A 20000-nucleotide genomic window follows, 5' to 3' on the forward strand; every position below is an offset into this window, starting at 1 on the left:
GGTTAGCAAGCTACTTACCACACAGCCACTCCTGCGCCTATTGATTCATTTTTTTTTTTTTTTTCCTTTCTTAAAAAGGAAAATTATTATTTTGTTTAAAATGAAATATTAATCTTTATCCTTTAAACCAAAAGGCAGAAAAACAGACAAAGAGACTATCTCTTTATAGATGAAGATCCGTTGCAATGGGACGAGCTGAATCTCATAAGAATGGAAAAACAAACAACAAATGGGTTTTACCTTATAATGAAACTCTTTTAGGATCATTCAAATGCTACTGCAACGTCTGAAATTGTTGTCTCAGTGAGGTCAATTAAGTACGTCATCAAGTACACGCTGAAAGAAAATGACCACGCTGTTTTCATATAAACAATGATAAAGAAATTAGTCAATATCTAAATGGTTAGGCATATCGGACGACCCGAAGCGAAGCAGTTGCACCCGATTTAGGATTTCCAATTCATGAAAGAGTACCTGCAATCGTGAGATTGCAAGTTCATCTACCAGATGAACAAAGAATGTTGCTCAGAAATAATGAGGATAGATATGGCTGTCAATGAACGACATATGAGAACAACATTGACAAAATTTTTTTGATTGTGTATCAATGATGACTTTGCAAAATCATTACTTTATGCTGAAGTATTTCACTCGGAACAATAGGAACAAAGAATGGCAAAGAAGGAAGCGAGGGAATAAAGTTGAAGGCCATTTGAACGTTTTCAAAGAAGAAAAACCTTTGTCGTATTTATGTTGTCAAACCAAAGGCAGAAGAACTGTATTATTTAAGAATTTTACTGCATGAAGTTCTAAATAGTAGTTTTTCCTTTCCCGCTGCACATCGACTTTTTCAACTTGGAGTGGTTATGACCCATCGGGTCACGACGGGTGCATCTACTACATGTATGAATATATATGGATACATCTTTTATCTTTTACTTGTTACAGTCATTAAACTACTGCCATGCTGGGGCACCATCTTCGAGTGCATTAATCGATTGTATGGAACCCAGTGCTTAGCTTTAAGTGCCTGGCATTTATTTTATCGGTCTCTTTTGCCGAACCGCTATGTTATGAATACATAAACAAAGCAACAGCGGTTGTCAAATGTAGTAGGGGACAAACACGAAAATAACACAAACGCACGCACATACACACACATACATATATATAAATACACATACACACATATATATATATACATATAGATATACATAATAACATATATATATACATACATACATATATATAACATATATATATATATATATATATTATATATATATATATATATATATATATATATATATATATATATATATATATATATATATATTATATAAACAAGTCATATAATATATAAGTTCAGCAAAATTTAGATTCAAATGAATATGGTACTTAAGTCAGACGGACCAGAATTTGTATGGTATTATCCATATAAATCCATGTGGTGATTATAATCAAAGTAAGCAACAAGAATATCTTCGGTAATTTGGTACGATTGTTTCATGCTACATCATTTTATTAAACACTGGTGGGGTGTACATTATTCTGGAAAGTTATAGTGAGATTTGGGAGTAAAATAGTTTGGGAAACAGTTTTATGTGAAGAATCGTTCATAATAACAGACGAAAAGTAGATGTGTTTAGTAAAGCTTAGTAAGTACTTGGACAATAGAAAAGAAAGTTCCTCTGACAATTTTATATAAACAACTAATGACAATTAATGTATAATAAAAGTATACAATGTAAAGTTTAATAGCCATCTCAATATGGCTAACCACAAAGGGTGGGTTTTACTGTAGCTTTTAGTCCTAGGAGATCATCGTCTCCAGCTGGCTTTAGGCACACATTCTGTGCACTTATGGTATTTGCAAAGGGAGGTCATCCCTCCCTCGTAAACCTAAGCGATACGCACGGACTGCAGTTTCGAGGTAATTTGCCTCTTGTCAACGTACGGTAATCAGTATACTAGTTCATGGGAAAAGACCGAGTGAGCAAAATCTTAGCTATAAGGTCAAAATTCCTTGTAGTACTTCTTCTTCGATTGAAAAGGAAAATAAATACCATTAAGTAATGGAGATGTTTTGGCTTAATCGACTAATACATCTACTATCTTTGTTACATGTATGCTGCTAAATTAAATAGCAGCTACCTCTCTGCATTGTCTTAAAATCACACTGCATTGTCTTAAAAAGGACTGTTAGAATGTTGCTTCAGATATGCAAAAGATGAGTTGGCGATAACTGAAGAAGTGCTAAGGTAGCTAAGATGAAAACGGCAACACCTGCTAACTAAATTGAGCTTTCGAAAGTTAATTTCTTCGCCACGATGAAGACGAAAAAGAAGAGGATAAATTCAAGGGAGATAACTTCTGTTTCCTTGTACCCTTATGTAATTATTTCCCTTGGATTGAATTGTTGAAATAATCACGGGCAACAAATTGTGATATGGATTAGATTTTGCACGTTTCAATATTTATCAGGGTTTTTGGTTGGCCTTGTCATTTCAGCGTCGGATAAAATATTTTGCACCATTCTGAGTTTAGATACAGCCCAGGTCGGCCTTACATTTCTACTTTTCGGGATCGGTGAGATAAAGTAACCAATAAAGTACTGAAATAGGCGCAGGAGTGGCTGTGTGGTAAGTAACTTGCTTACCAACCACATGGTTCCGGGTTCAGTCCCACTGCGTGGCACCTTGGGCAAGTGTTTTCTACTATAGCCTCGGGCCGACCAAAGCCTTGTGAGTGGATTTGGTAGGCGGAAACTGGAAGAAGCCCGTCGTATATATATATATAAATGTGTATGTGTGTGTGTGTGTGTGTGTGTGTGTGTGTGTGTGTATGTGTCTGTGCATTTGTGTGTCTGTGTTTGTCCCCCCAGCATCGCTTGACAACCGACGCTGGTGTCTTTACGTCCTCGTAACTAAGCGGTTCGGCAAAAGAGACCGATAGAATAAGTACTAGACTTACAAAGAATAAGTTAAGTCCTAGAGTCAATTTCCTCGACTAAAGGCGGTGCTCCAGTATCGCCGCAGTCAAATAAGTAAACGAGCAAGAAAAGAAAAAAAATACAAATAGTATCTGTGATGAATCAAAATAAACGGTGACATTTTTCGAATTAATGCTTATCAATATCATAATACGTCCAAATTATTGCTAGAAACGTGTAAATACATCACTGAAATTGATATCATTCTCCGTGAGAAGTCATTTGGAAAAATAGCTTATCATATCTTCTTTCTCATATTTTAGACTATAGCTAAAAGTTTGCTTCATGAGTATATTGTCCAAAGATTCATCCTACTGCATAGTAATTTTTTAAACAAGTATTTTCTAAGGTAACATGTGGCTAATCAGAACTGAAACTTCCATGCGTTAACATGTACCTTCTTGCAACAAATGTAAACTTTCATTTAATCAAGGTATCCTTGGCCTGAAGAGTAACCTGCGATGTACACCTCGCTTGGATATTTACCACATTTGAGATTCCGCTCGCTATGAAACGTATGTAGCCCGAATCTTATGTACTCCATTCCTTAACCCTTATATATATAAGAGAGAACAATATCCCAAAATTTGGAAGCGGGCTCCTCAGGAAGCATGCTCCCTCTGACGACTTCCCATACAACACCAAAGCAGCTTGATTAACATACCTTGAAGGAGATCTGGATCTGAAACGCTCAGCATACTAAAAGAAGGCTATGCATCGGTAAGTTTCCCGAACGCTTGAAGTAATATCGACATGTTGCGAAGCCTCTCTTGGACTCAGGCCCACTACATTACATCACAATTCGTAGCCTATGCATTTGCAACCCAAGAACAGGATATTACTACGGAATACCTAATGAACAAAATGCAGCCGTAGATTATGTCATATTTCTGCGGAAGACATCTTCCGTGTGATTAGCAGCTCCCAAAAATGTCAAGGTCGTACCTCTATGCATCACGAAGGTGTAAATGCCGTTCGGAAAAAAAGTCTGTCCTAGAATAAATATTGAAAATCTCCTTGTTATTGAATGCACACACAAACACCATCAATGAACATGAATATATGAAAAGAGAAACTCACTGCGAGTGAGAAGTGTAATCAAACAAGCCTTACAATGACGCTCAGGGACAAAAGGTTTTTGTTTTTCATAAGTTTATAGTCGACGGTGCTTGTTTAAGATACTATGTAGTAAGATCTGAATCCGTAACATCAAGATTGCAACGGAAAACTTCTAACCACTCAGTCGCAACTGCTTCCATGTATAATATAAACAAATTTACCAACACATATTTCACGGATAACTTGCCTTTGGATTGTTATGAAATAATTGTATTGAGGAAGTGGGTGAGAGAGAGAGTGGGGAAACCATGTCATAGCAACCGCATCTCATTAAATCCAGCAACCGACTTTTAGAATGAGAGGAAACATTCGTTAACGTAATCACAGATATAGGCGCAGGAGTGGCTGTGAGGTAGGTAGCTTGCTAACCAACCACATGGTTGCAGGTTCAGTCCCACTGCGTGGCATCTTGGGCAAGTGTCTTCTGCTATAGCCCCGTGCCGACCAATGCCTTGTGAGTGGATTTGGTAGACGGAAACTGAAAGAAGCCTGTCGTATGTATGTATATATGTATGTGTGTGTATATGTTTGTGTGTGTGTGTTTGTCCCCACAACTTCACTTGACAACCGATGCTGGTGTCTTTACGTCCCCGTCACTTAGCGGTTCGGCAAAAGAGACCGATAAAATAAGTACTGGGCTTACAAAGAATAAGTCCCGGGGTCGATTTGCTCGACTAAAGGCGGTGCTCCAGCATGGCCGCAGTCAAATGACTGAAGCAAGTAAAAGAGTAAAAGAGAGAGATATACAGAAAGCTAGCGTAATCGCGCTCAGAACCCATTTAGTCTTAGGTTTTCCTAATCAAGGATGACCTGAAACTAAAACAACAACAATAGATTTTATTTTTTATAATTTTTTATTCTTTAGACTTATAATTAATTTTAATATCAAAGAAATACTTTCTCTTGTTTCAAATAGAAACCTTAAAGCCAGAAATTTTGAGAATAGGGGAGAATCGATTACATCGATCCCTAAATACTTCGTTTTTTATTTTATTGACCTGGGGCAAAATGAGTCCTTTCTGATTTTTCCGCTAATTTCTCTTTACCTGTTTGGAACTATTACAATGTGAATCATCATTTTCAACAGTTGTATTTTCGACTTGAGAATAAAAGTTGGTAAGCATAGTTGTTTTGAAGTTGAGATGGTTGATAAATATGTTTTTTTTTGTTTTTTTCAAGAAATTTTTCCTCAATTTTGGCCCGATTGTAATTGAGATGGTTAATAAAATATCTGGATACTTTTTGGTGTTTAAAACTTAATAGTCTTTTCTCTGTTGGATTCCAAGTCAATTTTTTCCCAACACTAATGTCTAATTTGTTAATCTTCCAAATTTTCAAAATATGACGTCTAAAGTATGACAAAATGAGCAATAACTAATTTCAATAATCCTTTTCCTTTTAACTTCATGGTGTATAAATATTGGGAAGCGAACTATTCCAGAAGATCCAGGAGAAATTATAGAGAATATTCTAAGTTGAGTTTTTAGATTTAGCCGAGTTTCGTTAATTTCACCCCATGTGTTATTTTTACAAGATTCTTTTTCATTTGACCTGCATACTTTTTCCTTCCTGGTATATTTCTGATCAATCTGATGGCTATAGAAATGCATGAGTTTGCTTTTCAAAAGTAATTCTAGAGAATTGAAGAAGTACATTTACCTTATTTTGTTTTACCCTTTTTTACCACACCTAAATTTGTCTTTTGCATACTCAAAGAAAACGGAGATAATTTTCTGAAATACTGTTCTGAATATGTTGTAGTGATTGTAATGTATTCAGAGAAGGTCATTTGTTTAGCTGATATAGTTTTTCTAAGGCAGAGAACGTTTGTAATTTTTTTTCCTCAAAGACAAAAATGCAGCGAATATTACTCATCGTATTAACTGCCTTTCTTCAAAATTGCTTATCCGATTAACTGGCCAGTTAGATTTGTGGTAATATTTGTTATGTTAAGTCGTTGAACGCTTGGTTGTCTGCGTAATCTTTGCTTCTTTCACCAGCAATATTTGTTGTCGATTCTGTTACTGCAGTCGAAATGCTGTCCGAAAATCCAGCCGAGATGCCTGGCCTGAAATCAGTAAGTATATACATATACGTATAAAAGCCAATTCATGTATATATGCATGTATGTCTATATATCCATATATATATCTATGTATATATATATATATGAATAAATGAAAGAATGGAGTCTTTTTGATGACTGCCTACATGGTGTCCACTGTGGACACCATGTAGGCAGTCATCAAAAAGTTTTTGTTCGTCTTGAGGCTGATAGAGGTTCATTGTCTTTCCTGATGAGAAGACGGCATAATGCACCCTTTATTCCTTCGGAATTAAGAGTATGCAGTCTTCGAAACATGTGTTGAGAGTAAAGGAATTTTGTTAAAATCTTCGTTCGACTCCATTCTTTCATTTATTCATATAAAAAAAAATCAAATTTCCACACAAGAACACGGGGTTTCTGCCCTTGGCATGTAGCTTCAACCATGTTTTCTGACGTGAATTTGCTACCCAGGTATCGATTAACCGAATTATCCATACTAGGATAATTCATTCACCTACTTATATATATATATATATATATATATAGTATGTATGTATATATATATATACATATATCTTGATATAGATATATACATATATATTTATATATATAATAATATATATATATATATATAATATATATATATATATCTATATTAATATACATATATATGTATATATATATATATATACATATATCTTGATATAGATATAAACATATATATATATATACATATATACATATACATATATATATATATATATATATATATATTATATATACATATTATATATATATATACATATATCTGATATAGATATATACATTATATATGTATATATATATATATATATATATTCATAAATATATAATTGTATGACTGAGGGTACACGAAGTACGAGCGCTGCTAAAAATGGGAGACAAGAAATATTCAAATAAGCCACCATTTCACTGATAACTCAACAGGCTGACGAAAATCGAAGAACGAGTAAACTTGTACTTACTACTGGGACTGAAAGTCGCAAATGAGGATCACAGATGTACCTATATCATGTGATTTAGAACTTTGAGATATTTCTCTTAGTTCTCATCAGTCTTGCTGTTGCCATCGGTTAAATTTATACCAATATCGTATTATATTTATATACAAGCAGTATCGCCCGGCGTTGCTCGGGTTTGTTTCGACCCTTTAGAATTAGAATTTTTGAAAAGTTAAAATTTTACATTATGTAACTTGTTATTCTCTTTAAGTGAACGTTTTTCTGGTTGAAATACACCGACAAATGGCGACACAGCAGTCAAAAACTAAGGTTTTTCATCGAAAAAAAGCGCCTTTTTCATGTAAATAATTGTTGGTCTTAACATGGTCCGATTTGAATTTTATCTTCTACGGAATGAAGAGCAAGTCTTCTTCTATCATACTCTCAATTTTGCTCCAACTTATGTCGCGGGGTCTCGGAGGAGATAGTGTTAGTTGAAGGCTACCAAACCTGCCACACACAGACAACTTCAGCTTTATATATATATATATATATATATTATTTTTTACTAAATGCATTATATTGACAATTATTTAATCATTTATTTATTTAATCAACTAATTAAAATAAGTAATACTCTTAGTAATTAAGCAGAAACATATGTGGGAAAATTATTTATTTATAAGGAGAAATAAATTAAGGATTATTATATCAGTTTCCATTGTCTACCTTATTACATTTTCTCGGGACCTACTACATTAAGTATTTTAACTGGATTTAATACTCTGTGTGGTAAGAACCAAATTTGGGACTGCATTTATATCTACAGCAATCTCGAGTATAACCAGCCGAAATTGCAAAGATAATCTGGAACTCTATCGAGGATAGAAAACTCCGAATGATCCGTACTTGTTTTCCGTGTATCGTCTGTCTGGATATTTTGTTGTCCCTTTTTTTGTTTCACATAACTTTCAGGATGTGTTGCGTTCTTGTCCCATTTTTGTATTTACACACACACACACACATGTATATATATATATATATAATATATATATATATATATATATATATAATATATATATAAATATTAGGGAATAAATCCAAATTTACAGGGAAAAAATCAGATTTAGGATTAAATCCAATTTTATAGTAAAATATTATATAATATTAATTCGAGACAAAACCACTATTTTGCAAAACAAACAGGAAAGACTTAATCAATACATAAAATTTTTAATATAAAGAAATAAACCGCCACTACAATCGTTTCATGTCTTCAATGACATTCGTCAGGTGGATTTTCGATCTCCTAATCTGTTTTAATTGTAGACATGAAACGATTGTAGTGGCGGTTTATTTCTTTATATTAACATTTTTATGTATTGATTAAGTCTTTCCTTGTTTGTTTTGCAAAATAGTGGTTTGTCTCGAATTAATATTATATATATATATATATATATATAATATATATATATATATATTATATATATATTATATATATATATAATATATATAATGGGCAACTGAAGAAGGGGAATATTCCTTATGCTGTATGTCTTGTTTCTCTGTTCGAAAAAATGTTCGTTTTCTATGTTTTTGTTTTTATGTTTTCGTTTCTCATTGTGTTCAACGTTTTTCTCTGCCCTGTACCATATATTCATGTAAATATACATATATATATAGATATATACATACATGTATGTATATACGCATATATTTATATCATATATAAATATATATACATCTTTAAAGACATCTGTTCCAGTGTTTATGTAGAATAAAAAGTATGCGTATGAGAGTGTATGTGTATAATATGTATGTGTATGAGTGTCTACCCGTAAAGACGTATAAATGCTATTTTGGTTTTGATTTTTTTAATTTAAATTGTGTAAGAAGATACCAGTTTATATGTCTATATCCTTTTCCCTTAATAAAAACGTGTTTTATGAACATGTGTTCCCGAGGAAGAGCTTCTGTGATGTTTAATGCCTAGCGTTGTCGGACATTAGAAAGCCTGCAATAAACACAGACATCTCTCTCCGTAAATCTTCGCTCGCGAAGTCAAGCCGAAAGGTTTTTCCACGGAATTTCTTATCAGTTTGAACTCAGATACTCTTTTACAACACCGATGTTGGATCTTTTCGGTTTGAACGGCAGTTTTTAACATAATTTCTAGGGTAACTAAAAAATTTTAAACTTCGTATACTGGTAAAATTGTGTTTATAAAACATCTTTTTCTCTTGGCTTTATTGAGAAAATTCTATAGTTTGTAAGATATTTGTTGGATTTTCTTTTTCTTCAATTTCTGCAATTTCAACCAATCACTGACGTCTATTGAGATAAAAAAAACATTCTGTGCCGTATGAATATGTCCCTCGTTTAAGAAACAGATTGGGTTTATTTACAATTCTGAAGAAAAAACGATACCCACCCCTAACCCTAATTAACCCTAACCCTAAAACAGATTGAAATGCAATAGATCGATACTAGGGTCATTATTATGGGTGACAATTTCATATGACACCGCTAGAAAAAAACTGCCGTTCAACCGAAAAGATCCCCGATGTTTTCTTAATCAATTTATTTTCAGCGTTTTCTTTTTATTGCCCCATACATTGTTGCTTTTTTAAAAAAAATTTGTTGAAGAGAAGTGTAGATATTCGTTTGTATGTTTGCATGTGATAATAAACAATATCATATAATCTGAGTGGCTGTGTGGTAAGTAGCTTGCTTACCTACCACATGGTTCCGGGTTCAGTCCCACCGCGTGGCACCTTGGGCAAGTGTCTTCTACTATAGCCTCGGGCCAACCAAAGCCTTGTGAGTGGATTTGGTAGACGGAAACTGAAAGAAGTCCGTCGTATATATATATATGCGTGTGTGTTTGTGTCTCTGTGTTTGTCCCCCTAGTATTGCTTGACAACCGATGCTGGTGTGTTTATGTCCCCGTCACTTAGCGGTTCGGCAAAAAGAGACCGATAGAATAAGTACTGGGCTTACAAAGAATAAGTCCCGGGGTCGAGTTGCTCGATTAAAGGTGGTGCTCCAGCATGGCCGCAGTCAAATGACTGAAACAAGTAAAAGAGAGCCTGAAATGCATCATCGATTTTATTTTATTTTTTTCTTTGTATTTCCAAATGCTTGGATAGTATTAAAAAAGACCGTTCTTTCGCCTTCCTTTATTTCTTTAGCATCATCAACGATGCCAAAATTAAAGGACAAAGATAGCGCTCTTGTAAATGTCTCCTCCCTATATGTGTGTGTGTGTGCTCGAGTTTATATTTATGTGTGTATACTTCCAACTATATATGCGCGCCTGTATCTGTATAAGTATTCGGGTATAAATATAAGCAATTAGGTATGTGTTTATATATGTGAGGAGGGGCAATGGCCCAGTGGTTAGGGCAGCGGACTCGCGGTCATAGGATCGCGGTTTCGATTCCCAGACCGGGCGTTGTGAGTGTTTATTGAGCGAAAACACCTAAAAGCTCCACGAGGTTCCGGCAGAGGATGGTGGTGATCCCTGCTGTACTCTTTCACCACAACTTTCTCTCACTCTTACTTCCTGTTTCTGTTGTCCTGTATTTCAAAGGGCCGGCCTTGTCACTCTCTGTGTCACGCTGAATATCCCAGAGAACTACGTTAAGGGTGCACGTGTCTGTGGAGTGCTCAGTCACTTACACGTTAATTTCACGAGCAGGCTGTTCCATTGATTCGGATCAACCGGAACCCTCGTCGTCGTAACCGACGGAGTACTTCCCATATATGTGAATAGGTGTTTTGTGCGTATTTGTGTGTTCACTTTTATATTATCATCTTTCTATCTGCAACCAAATTTTATTTAAACATTCATTGCTAGTAAACATATTTCTCGACGTGGTAGAAATAATAGCGAAATCTCATTCAAATGATACCTCGTTATTGTTTTTAAAAAAAACCGACGAACACTTGGTATACTATAATCGTAGATATTCTATGTTTCAATACAGATGAGATTATAACTCTTTACTCTCTTTTACTCTTTTACTTGTTTCAGTCATTTGACTGCGGCCATGCTGGAGCACCGCCTTTAATCGAGCAACTCGACCCCGGGACTTATTCTTTTCTGTAAGCCCAGTACTTATTCTATCGGTCTCTTTTGCCGAACCGCTAAGTGACGGGGATATAAACACACCAGCATCGGTTGTCAAGCAATGCTAGGGGGACAAACACAGATACACAAACACACACACAAATATATACATATACATATATACGACGGGCTTCTTTCAGTTTCCGTCTACCAAATCCACTCACAAGGCTTTGGTCGGCCCGAGGCTATAGTAGCAGACACTTGCCCAAGGTGCCACGCAGTGGGACTGAACCCGGAACTATGTGGTTGGTAAACAAGCTACTTACCACACAGCCACTCCTGCGCCTATAACAAGTGCAAATGTCTCAGTAATATACTGATTTCATCAGAGTTGATCGTTACTAAATAGTAAGAATAGCATTTATTTTTATTCGAATAATTCCTCCCTAAACTTCAATTTTAGGTTGAATATAGGCGCAGGAGTGGCTGTGTGGTAAGTAGGTTGCTTACCAACCACATGGTTCTGGGTTCAGTCCCACTGCGTGGCACCTTGGGCATGTGTCTTCTACTATAGCCTCCGGCCCACCAAAGCCTTGTGAGTGGATTTGGTAGACGGAAATTGCAAGAAGCCCATCATGTATATATATATATATATATATATATATATATATATATATATATATATGTGTGTGTGTGTGGTGTGTGTGTGTGTGTGTGTGTGTGTGTGTGTGTGTGTTGTGTGTGTGTGTGTGTGTTGTGTGTCTGTGTTTGTCCCCCCAACATCGCATGACAACCGATGCTGGTGTGTTTACGTCCCCGTAACTTAGCGGTTCGGCAAAAGAGACCGATAGAATAAGTACTAGGCTTACAAAGAATAAGTCCTTGCTCAATCGGTATTTATTTTGTCAATCCCCGGAACAATGAAAGGCAAAGTCGACCCCGGTGGCATTTGAACTCAGAACGTAAAGACGAAGGCATTATCGCTAAGCATTTTTCCTGGTGCGACATCGATTTTGCGAGCTTGCCGACGAATATGTATTAATTGTGAATATGGAATGAGAGTTTGTTAGAATGCTTCAATACTTACAACAAAGCTCCAGAATTGTTTCGAATAGTTTCCAGTGTAAGTTGATCTAAAATTTCACACACCATTTTCATCACGCCTTCTGTGAATAAATTATACAAAATACTCAGATATAACTTTATACTAAGGTAAATAATGTCGACAGGTGAACGTTTGCTAAATAAAAAAATAGTTTTTGACTTGACACACTTCTCATATGAACTTCTTAGAAAAGGGTTTCGACGCTAGATCCCTTCCCCAGATATATGTGGGCCCAAAACATGAAATGATTATCGAAGGGTAATAGAACCATTGAATATATACATAGCGCTTGTGTATTTCAGAGATCTGATATGCTCCAAAACAAGACAAGTTCACATCGAAAGTCGAGTTTCGGCTCAAGTTTTCTGATTGAATTACTCTCGCGATTCCAAGACTTACCTGGCTGTTCGTTCCCATCAACTCTTTGACTGCGGCCAGCCGTTGGCATATCTTCCTAAATATGCGAACTGGTATTTTAAGCGTCAAACAACATACATATTAGCAATAAACGAGGGATAGGCTTCTCTTTATACTAAATTATTATTAAAATATGCATATATGAGAATGTGTGGAGGCGCAATGGCCCAGTGGTTAGGGCAGCGGACTCGTGGTCATAGGATCGCGGTTTCGATTCCCAGACCGGGCGTTGCGAGTGTTTATTGAGCGAAAACACCTAGAAGCTCCACGAGGCTCCGGCAGGGGATGGTGGTGATCCCTGCTGTACTCTTTCACCACAACTTTCTCTCACTCTTACTTCCTGTTTCTGTTGTACCTGTATTTCAAAGGACCGGCCTTGTCACTCTCTGTGTCACGCTGAATATCCCCGAAAACTACGTTAAGGGTACACGTGTCTGTGGAGTGCTCAGCCACTTACACGTTAATTTCACGAGCAGGCTGTTTCGTTGATTCGGATCAACCGGAACCCTCGTCGTCGTAACCGACGGAGTGAAAAGAAGAAGATATGTGTATGTATGTCTATATGTATTTTGGCAGTTGCGTTCTTGTGCGTATGTATATTTGTATGTATCTGCGTGGGGGTATAATTGTATAAATAAAAAGCTGTTATTACATATGTTATTTTTATTGTATATATCTAGTGGGGTTTTAATTCCAGATTATGGTTATTAAATTCCATGTACTATGAGTAAAATTGGTATCTGTTATTCACAACATGTTGCCTAATTAGTTGTAAACTACTATATCTCTCTCTTCCTACCGATCAAAGTAAATATTCACACCTGATGAGCTGGCAATGACCAAGTGAAACCATTCCGCAGAGAGCGAGAGAGGTAGCGAGCTAGAGACAAGAGTGTATGTTTGCAGAGCGAGATTAAATGTTTATATTGGGTTGTCCGGAAAGTTCGTGCCGATTTTTAAAGGAAAGAAAAAGGTCAATAAATACTTGCCATTACATTTTTAATTGACCAAATATGAAGTATTTTGTTGCACAATGCGTCTCCATCTTTCCTTTAACTTGAAAATACCTTCTTCCCAGAATTGAGGTAGTTTCATGGCAAAGAATTCATCAAGGTATCTTTTTACGTTATCCAAGGAATTGAAATTTTTACCATTAAGACTATTCTGCAGAGACCTGAATAATCGGCATGAACTTTCCGGACAACCCAATAAAACGCAGATAAACGTGAAAATGTGGTATTTTAGCAAAGAGGATTTCCGAACTGAGACCAAATTACAAAATAAATCTTACACCATATGGAATCTCGCGAGTACTATCGCGGCTGATATTGATAACAACACCAACAACACTACTAATACCAATACAAGCAGTACTATGACATATAAATAATAAAATAAATGCGCCCTTTTTAAAGCCTAGCCAGGCCCATGGGCCCGGTTTCTATGGCGTATGTGTTCCCCAGCTGGACGGGACGTCAGTCCATCGCAGCGTTACTCATTTTTGCCAGCTGAGTGGAATGAAGTGTTTTGCTCAAGAACACAACGCATCGCCCGGTCCAGAAATCGAAACCACAATCTTACGATCATAATGCTGACACCTTAACCACGAAGCCACGCGCCTCCACACTACGACATAAATAGGTTATTTGTGACGACGCAGGTACTCTTCTCATTTCACTTGAATGCTGTAAAAGGTCAGCAACTGATCGAAGTATTTTTCTTGTTTTTTGTTGTTGGTTGTTTTTGGTTTTTTGGGGTTTTTTTTTGTAGGGGTGTATTTTATCATGAAGAGAAACATTGCTTGGCGCAATGTGGCATTCTTAATGCTATACGTGTAAAGTCGTCACAAAAGAGTGACACAGGCCGAAAAACTCAATGATAACACCGAATCATTAATGTTTGACTAATTTCCAGGGCTCAGATTTGTTCCACAGGGAAGTTCACTCTCTTGTAATGAATATGTATATAGCACTAATCATTTTCTTATTTACTGTGACTAATTAAGAAATATCCTGCAATATACCATGTTTATTATAACGATCTAATATTAATTATGATTTATTCATTTGTTAATTAGGTGGTTCATTGATACATAGTATAAATTAATCATATAATTAATTAGTCTTAGTAAAAATTAATAATGAAAGGATTAGTTCTTAAACTTACCAAAACTTATAGTACCATTTTCCATTTCTATATTAGGCTGGCAAAATACCAGTTTCCGAATTCTATAATTACTCTTAAGCTGGTGGCAAATATAGAATCTCTTGCATCTTCTTACTGTAGAATATTTTAAATTCTTTCCATTTGGTATATTACAAATTACGTCTGTTTAACCATGATTGCGAGAGGAGAAAAGACAAATGGGCAGTTTTAAGATTTCTTATATATAAAAACACAAATATGTGGCGGGTAGCAGCGTTAAGCTGTGACGTATATAAGCATAAGGTTATAACCAGTTCAAATATGCTTGGGGCTTATTCGAACCTCAAGAAAGCCATTCACTGTATTTTGTCATGGAGAAAATTTCTCGCTGTTGACAAATAGTGTAAAATACACCTAAACTCAGGTCGCAGCACGACCTAGTCAGACTATGAGAGACAAGCAATTCGGAGTGCTTATCTCCTCTTCAGTTACAGACACCGAATAAGGTGGGTTGCGAACTGGTAAGAGAGATTGTGTCTCTTATAGTATTCTCTTCATCATTCAATGACTGGTAGCGCTAATCAGCGGCTCACCGAGAACAATTTACAGTGTGGCAACGCTAAGCAGCGATACCAACTTGCTTATATTCCAGACGGCAGGAGACGGCTGTAACAGCATTTTGAACACTGAACACTCCTCACCAAACACTGGTTCAAGAACAGTAGAGAGAAGTGGTGAGACAATGAGAGGCGAAAGACAATGAGAGATGTGGGAAGGTGAGAGATAGGAGAACATCAGAACTGGTTGAGAAAATTCACAATTGTTTGGATGAAGACAGTCGTATGTTTATAATGAACATAAATATCAGTTTGGAGTTGGCAAGGCAACTGTACACAGGATAATTTATGTAGATCTGAACATGCACAAAATTTGTGCAGAGTCTGTTTCCAAGATGCTTAGAAGCAAATATCCTGGTAACCAACTACTTGACAGAGTTGGGTATCAAATTTGTCCCTCACCCACCCTGCAGCCCAGATCACGCTCCTTGTGACTTTTGTTCTCCAAACTGAAGGAGAATCTCGGAGACAGTCGCTTTGAGGACATTGAGAAGATGAAGGAGGCTGTGACAAAGGTCCTGGACATTTTCAATATGGAGAACTTCAATGAGACCTGCATGAAGTTGCTGGAGCACTAAAACAAAATGGGTCCTACTTTGAAGGAGATTAGACATTTGTACTTCTTTGAAATTAATGGATGTCTCACTGAAACATCGGAAAACTTCTAGAATGCATCTTGTACAACGCTAAAATATTCTTCGAATATAAGAATACATTCTTATATAGAATGATTGAATTAGTTTCATTTATGGCGCATTGAGTAATTTAGGTATAACAACAAGCTGGAATATGAAGCGACGAGAAGTAGCTTAGGAATCTAATCAATTTTGAAACACAGCTAAAAGATCATTGCTCTTGTTGTTATAGTTTTTGTCATTTCTTTCCTTTTCTTTTTCGTCTTGGAGTGTATGATCGAACAGAGATATCTTGCGTTAATTTCTCTCTCTCTCTCTCTCTCTCTCTCTCTCTCTTTCTTTCTCTCTTTCTTTCTTTCTTACATACTAATCCAAGATTGATTAATCTAAGTACCTGACAAAGTACTGAAGACACAATCAACGACTAATACAGGCGAAAGGTGTGATGAAGTCTATTGACTGAAACTAGTGAAATAGAAGAATGAAAATATTGTGCATTAACTTACTACAATCCTTGATATATTCCGACCTTAGACACATTAATAGATTATCATAAACAGGAACGAGTCCGCTTCTAACCCGGGCGCATCGATAGCTGACATTTGTTGTTTTGAAGCCTTGACCCGCGTCTTCCTTCGTTGTACAAGAAATATCTGTTTAAGAGATTCTAATTAATACAATAAGATAATATTGATTTTGCGCATTTATATTTAGAGCGACATTATTTTGTGGAGTGGAACCCAGCCATATACACACTGAATTACAGGAACATTCTGCATTATGTATGAATATTAGTTAGATGAAAGCGACGAGCTGGCAGAACCGTTAGCACGCCCGGCAAAATACTTAGCTGCATTCTGTTCGGCTTCACGGTCTGAGTTCAAATTTCGCCGAGGTCGACTTTTGAAATTTATCCTCTCGGGGTCGATGAAATAAATACCAGTTGAAAATATTGGGTTCGATGTAATCGACTTAGCCCCACCCCACCCTCGAAATTACCGGCCTTGTGCGAAATTTTGAAACCAATATTTTTTACATGCTTCCACAAAGACCGTCATATTTAATTTCCTCAAGTGTATAGACGAAATCAGCACCCGCATGGAAATGAAAGCCGGTTCCAATAAATTGCTCACACATCTTGCCGTGGCACGAAATATGGAATTATGACTAAGGCAATTTTTTAACATGAAAAATTGCTTAATTTCAACCTTATTTTCATACATCTTTAACCTTACTTTTTGACTGTATCGACAGATTTTGACCTCATTTTAACTTAATTATTCTTAGCAAATCCATAAACATTAAAGTTTCCTATAAATCCAATTCTTTGCAGATTGAGATTACTGATGGATATATTCATACACATACACACATACGTGTGTGTGTGTGTGTTTGTGTGTGTAATTTCTTTTTCTAATAAACGAATTCAATTTTTATTGGGTTGTCCGGAAAGTTCGTGCCGATTTATAGTAGCTTAAATTTCGACTTATTTTAGAACATGGTTGAGTCCATAAAATAGGATTTGACTACACCTCCATTTAGAGCACAGTTTAAGCTATCTTTTCGTGGAAGAAGGTTTATATTCCTTATAACCTGTGTTAATTCTGTAACCCTTTAAAATAGAAGATAAGAAAGTTAATTTTCTGCACTTGATGCTTTGGGAACCAGACAAAAATTGCTGCAGCTCGGCTGGGATGTGTTACCCCACACTCCATATTCACCAGATATTGCTCCTTCGGATTTCCACTTATTCAGGTCTCTGCAGAATAGTCATAATGGTAAAAATTTCAATTCCTTGCATGATGTAAAAAGATACTTTGATGAATTCTTTGCCCTGAAACCACCTCAATTCAGGTAAGAGGGTATTTTCAAGTTAAAAGAAAGATGGAGACGCATTGTGCAACAAAATGCTTCATATTTGGTTGATTAAAAATGTAATGGCAAGTATTTATTGACCTTTTTCTTTCCTTTAAAAATCGGCACGAACTTTCCGGACCACCCAATAGAATGGTGAGTCACTGAAATACAGTGCAGTACTAATTACATGCATAGTATTGTTTATTCTTTTAGCAGAAACACCATCATCTGGTGCCTCTTTTTAAGGAACCACTTTAATTCCATTTAGCATTGATCACAGCTAGGGAGAAGATATTCTTCAATGACAAGCGTTTCAAATACAACAGGCAAGGGAGGGTTTATATTCTCTGGAAATTTAACATGCTGTCTGTCAGATATTTTTACTAATATTCCGTTCTGTTTGTGCTATGTGACATATAATCTTATTCCCTTCCTGATCCAAATTTCGTCTGAAACCGCTAAGTGTTTCCCATGTGTCGTATTGGCTCTTTGTTGATCATACGAAGTGCTGCGAATTGCATTTCATGCAGTGGGGAGGCTGTTTTCACCTCAGAAAAGATGGGTTACTCTTTATATAAAATGAGTTCTTCCTCAACGAAGAGCATCACCTTTTCGTATGAGACACTCTCGTGATGTTTTATGGCCTTTTCGGTTTGTTCTTTCGTTCTTTTGCCATATATATTTTCTTTATTTGTACAAAAAAGTCTGCCTTTTCCCTTGGCTTCACTCTGCTCTCCATTCTGATCGGTCAATGGAAGTAATACTGTTACGAAGAGGTAATTCCTATCTGTTTAAGTCTTGCAGCTTTTGTTGCCGAGTGTGACTCAATGTCTCCGCTGGTTTGGGCTGACAGAGATGTTCGTGAGTTTTCTGATTAATTCATGATAATAAGGACAGACAGTTTTTTTTCATTTTTCTCTTTTTTTTTTGACGATTCCATAGATGTATTCGGTACCGCCTTGGGATTAACAACCGATTTGTTGTCGTTGCTGCTTTTGATCAGTTAATCATTCTGAGCAGGAAACTCTTAGATGGCTTTTACCTCCAGATGTATAGCAGCTGGGTTTTCTATCCTGGATACTGAGTTTCAAAGCCTACCTCTCATCAGCATTTACAGACACAATTCTGATATTGCATTGTGGTCTTACGATGTCGTAAGAACTTATCAAGATATGACGCCACAGGACCAAATACCACCAGAAGTTACGATGGTACTAATCCTCTGCCTATTATATGAGGCCACGAAAATGACGAGTCAGGAATCGACTTCGTCGCCAGTGTCGCTGACCGAATCCATTGTGTTTCTTCTTCACAAATAGAGCGGAACTGGTTTATGGGCAGATGTGTCTCAGTCAATTTATTCTTGCCTTTTGGCTCCGTCTTCTTTTACAGACATTTATACCATATAACCTTCCACGTGAACGATATATCTCACTTAACATATCTGCCAATGCTGTCTCAAACTCATTCTTGGATAAAACAAGGAAAGAATGTAAAGATTGCAAATGCTGCTAAGCATTTTCTCCGATACGACCATCAGGCTGTAAGCGCGCTATTTTCATGATGAAGATGATAATGATGGGGATTAATAATAATAATAAAAATAATAATAACAACAACAACAACAACAACAACAACAATAATAATAATATAATATAATAATAATAATAATAATAATAATAATAATAATAATAATGATAATGATAATAAATGCCCTGATGCAGTACCAGGCAGTGGCTCTCGTGGTTTCTGATATTAACTGATTGGAAGTGTTATCATGTACATTGTTTTGTCTTGGTATAAAAGATGGGCTACAGCAAATATTCTGCTCAATACCACAGATTTACTTGTCCGTTGTTTGACCTTAACCAGTTGAGCATGTCCCTTAGTGGCTGACGATATGTGCATCTCTGATCACGAGCAGAAGTAGTGGGGGAGCATCGTAGCCATGTGTTGAAAGGAATTCTTAAAGGTTTGGATAATTCACCTTTGGAAACATGGGTGGTTCGTTCAA

General features: G+C 36.2%; 1 protein-coding gene across 1 annotated transcript in view; it reads right to left on the reverse strand.

Annotated features, from left to right (window-relative positions):
- Positions 1-5017: 5017 nt before the first annotated feature.
- LOC118765760 overlaps positions 5018-20000 on the reverse strand; it is a 27389-nt gene continuing 12406 nt past the window's right edge. The window contains exons 5-8 of the mRNA XM_036508158.1: positions 16636-16782; positions 14899-15060; positions 12298-12376; positions 5018-6179 (exon numbers count right to left, since the gene is read on the reverse strand). Coding sequence (XP_036364051.1) covers positions 6056-6179; positions 12298-12376; positions 14899-15060; positions 16636-16782 — 512 coding nt within the window. The 3' untranslated portion in view covers positions 5018-6055. The remainder of the gene's footprint in view (positions 6180-12297; positions 12377-14898; positions 15061-16635; positions 16783-20000) is intronic.

The sequence above is a fragment of the Octopus sinensis genome, linkage group LG13 (genome assembly GCF_006345805.1).
Source record: "Octopus sinensis linkage group LG13, ASM634580v1, whole genome shotgun sequence".
Lineage (NCBI taxonomy): Eukaryota > Metazoa > Mollusca > Cephalopoda > Octopoda > Octopodidae > Octopus > Octopus sinensis.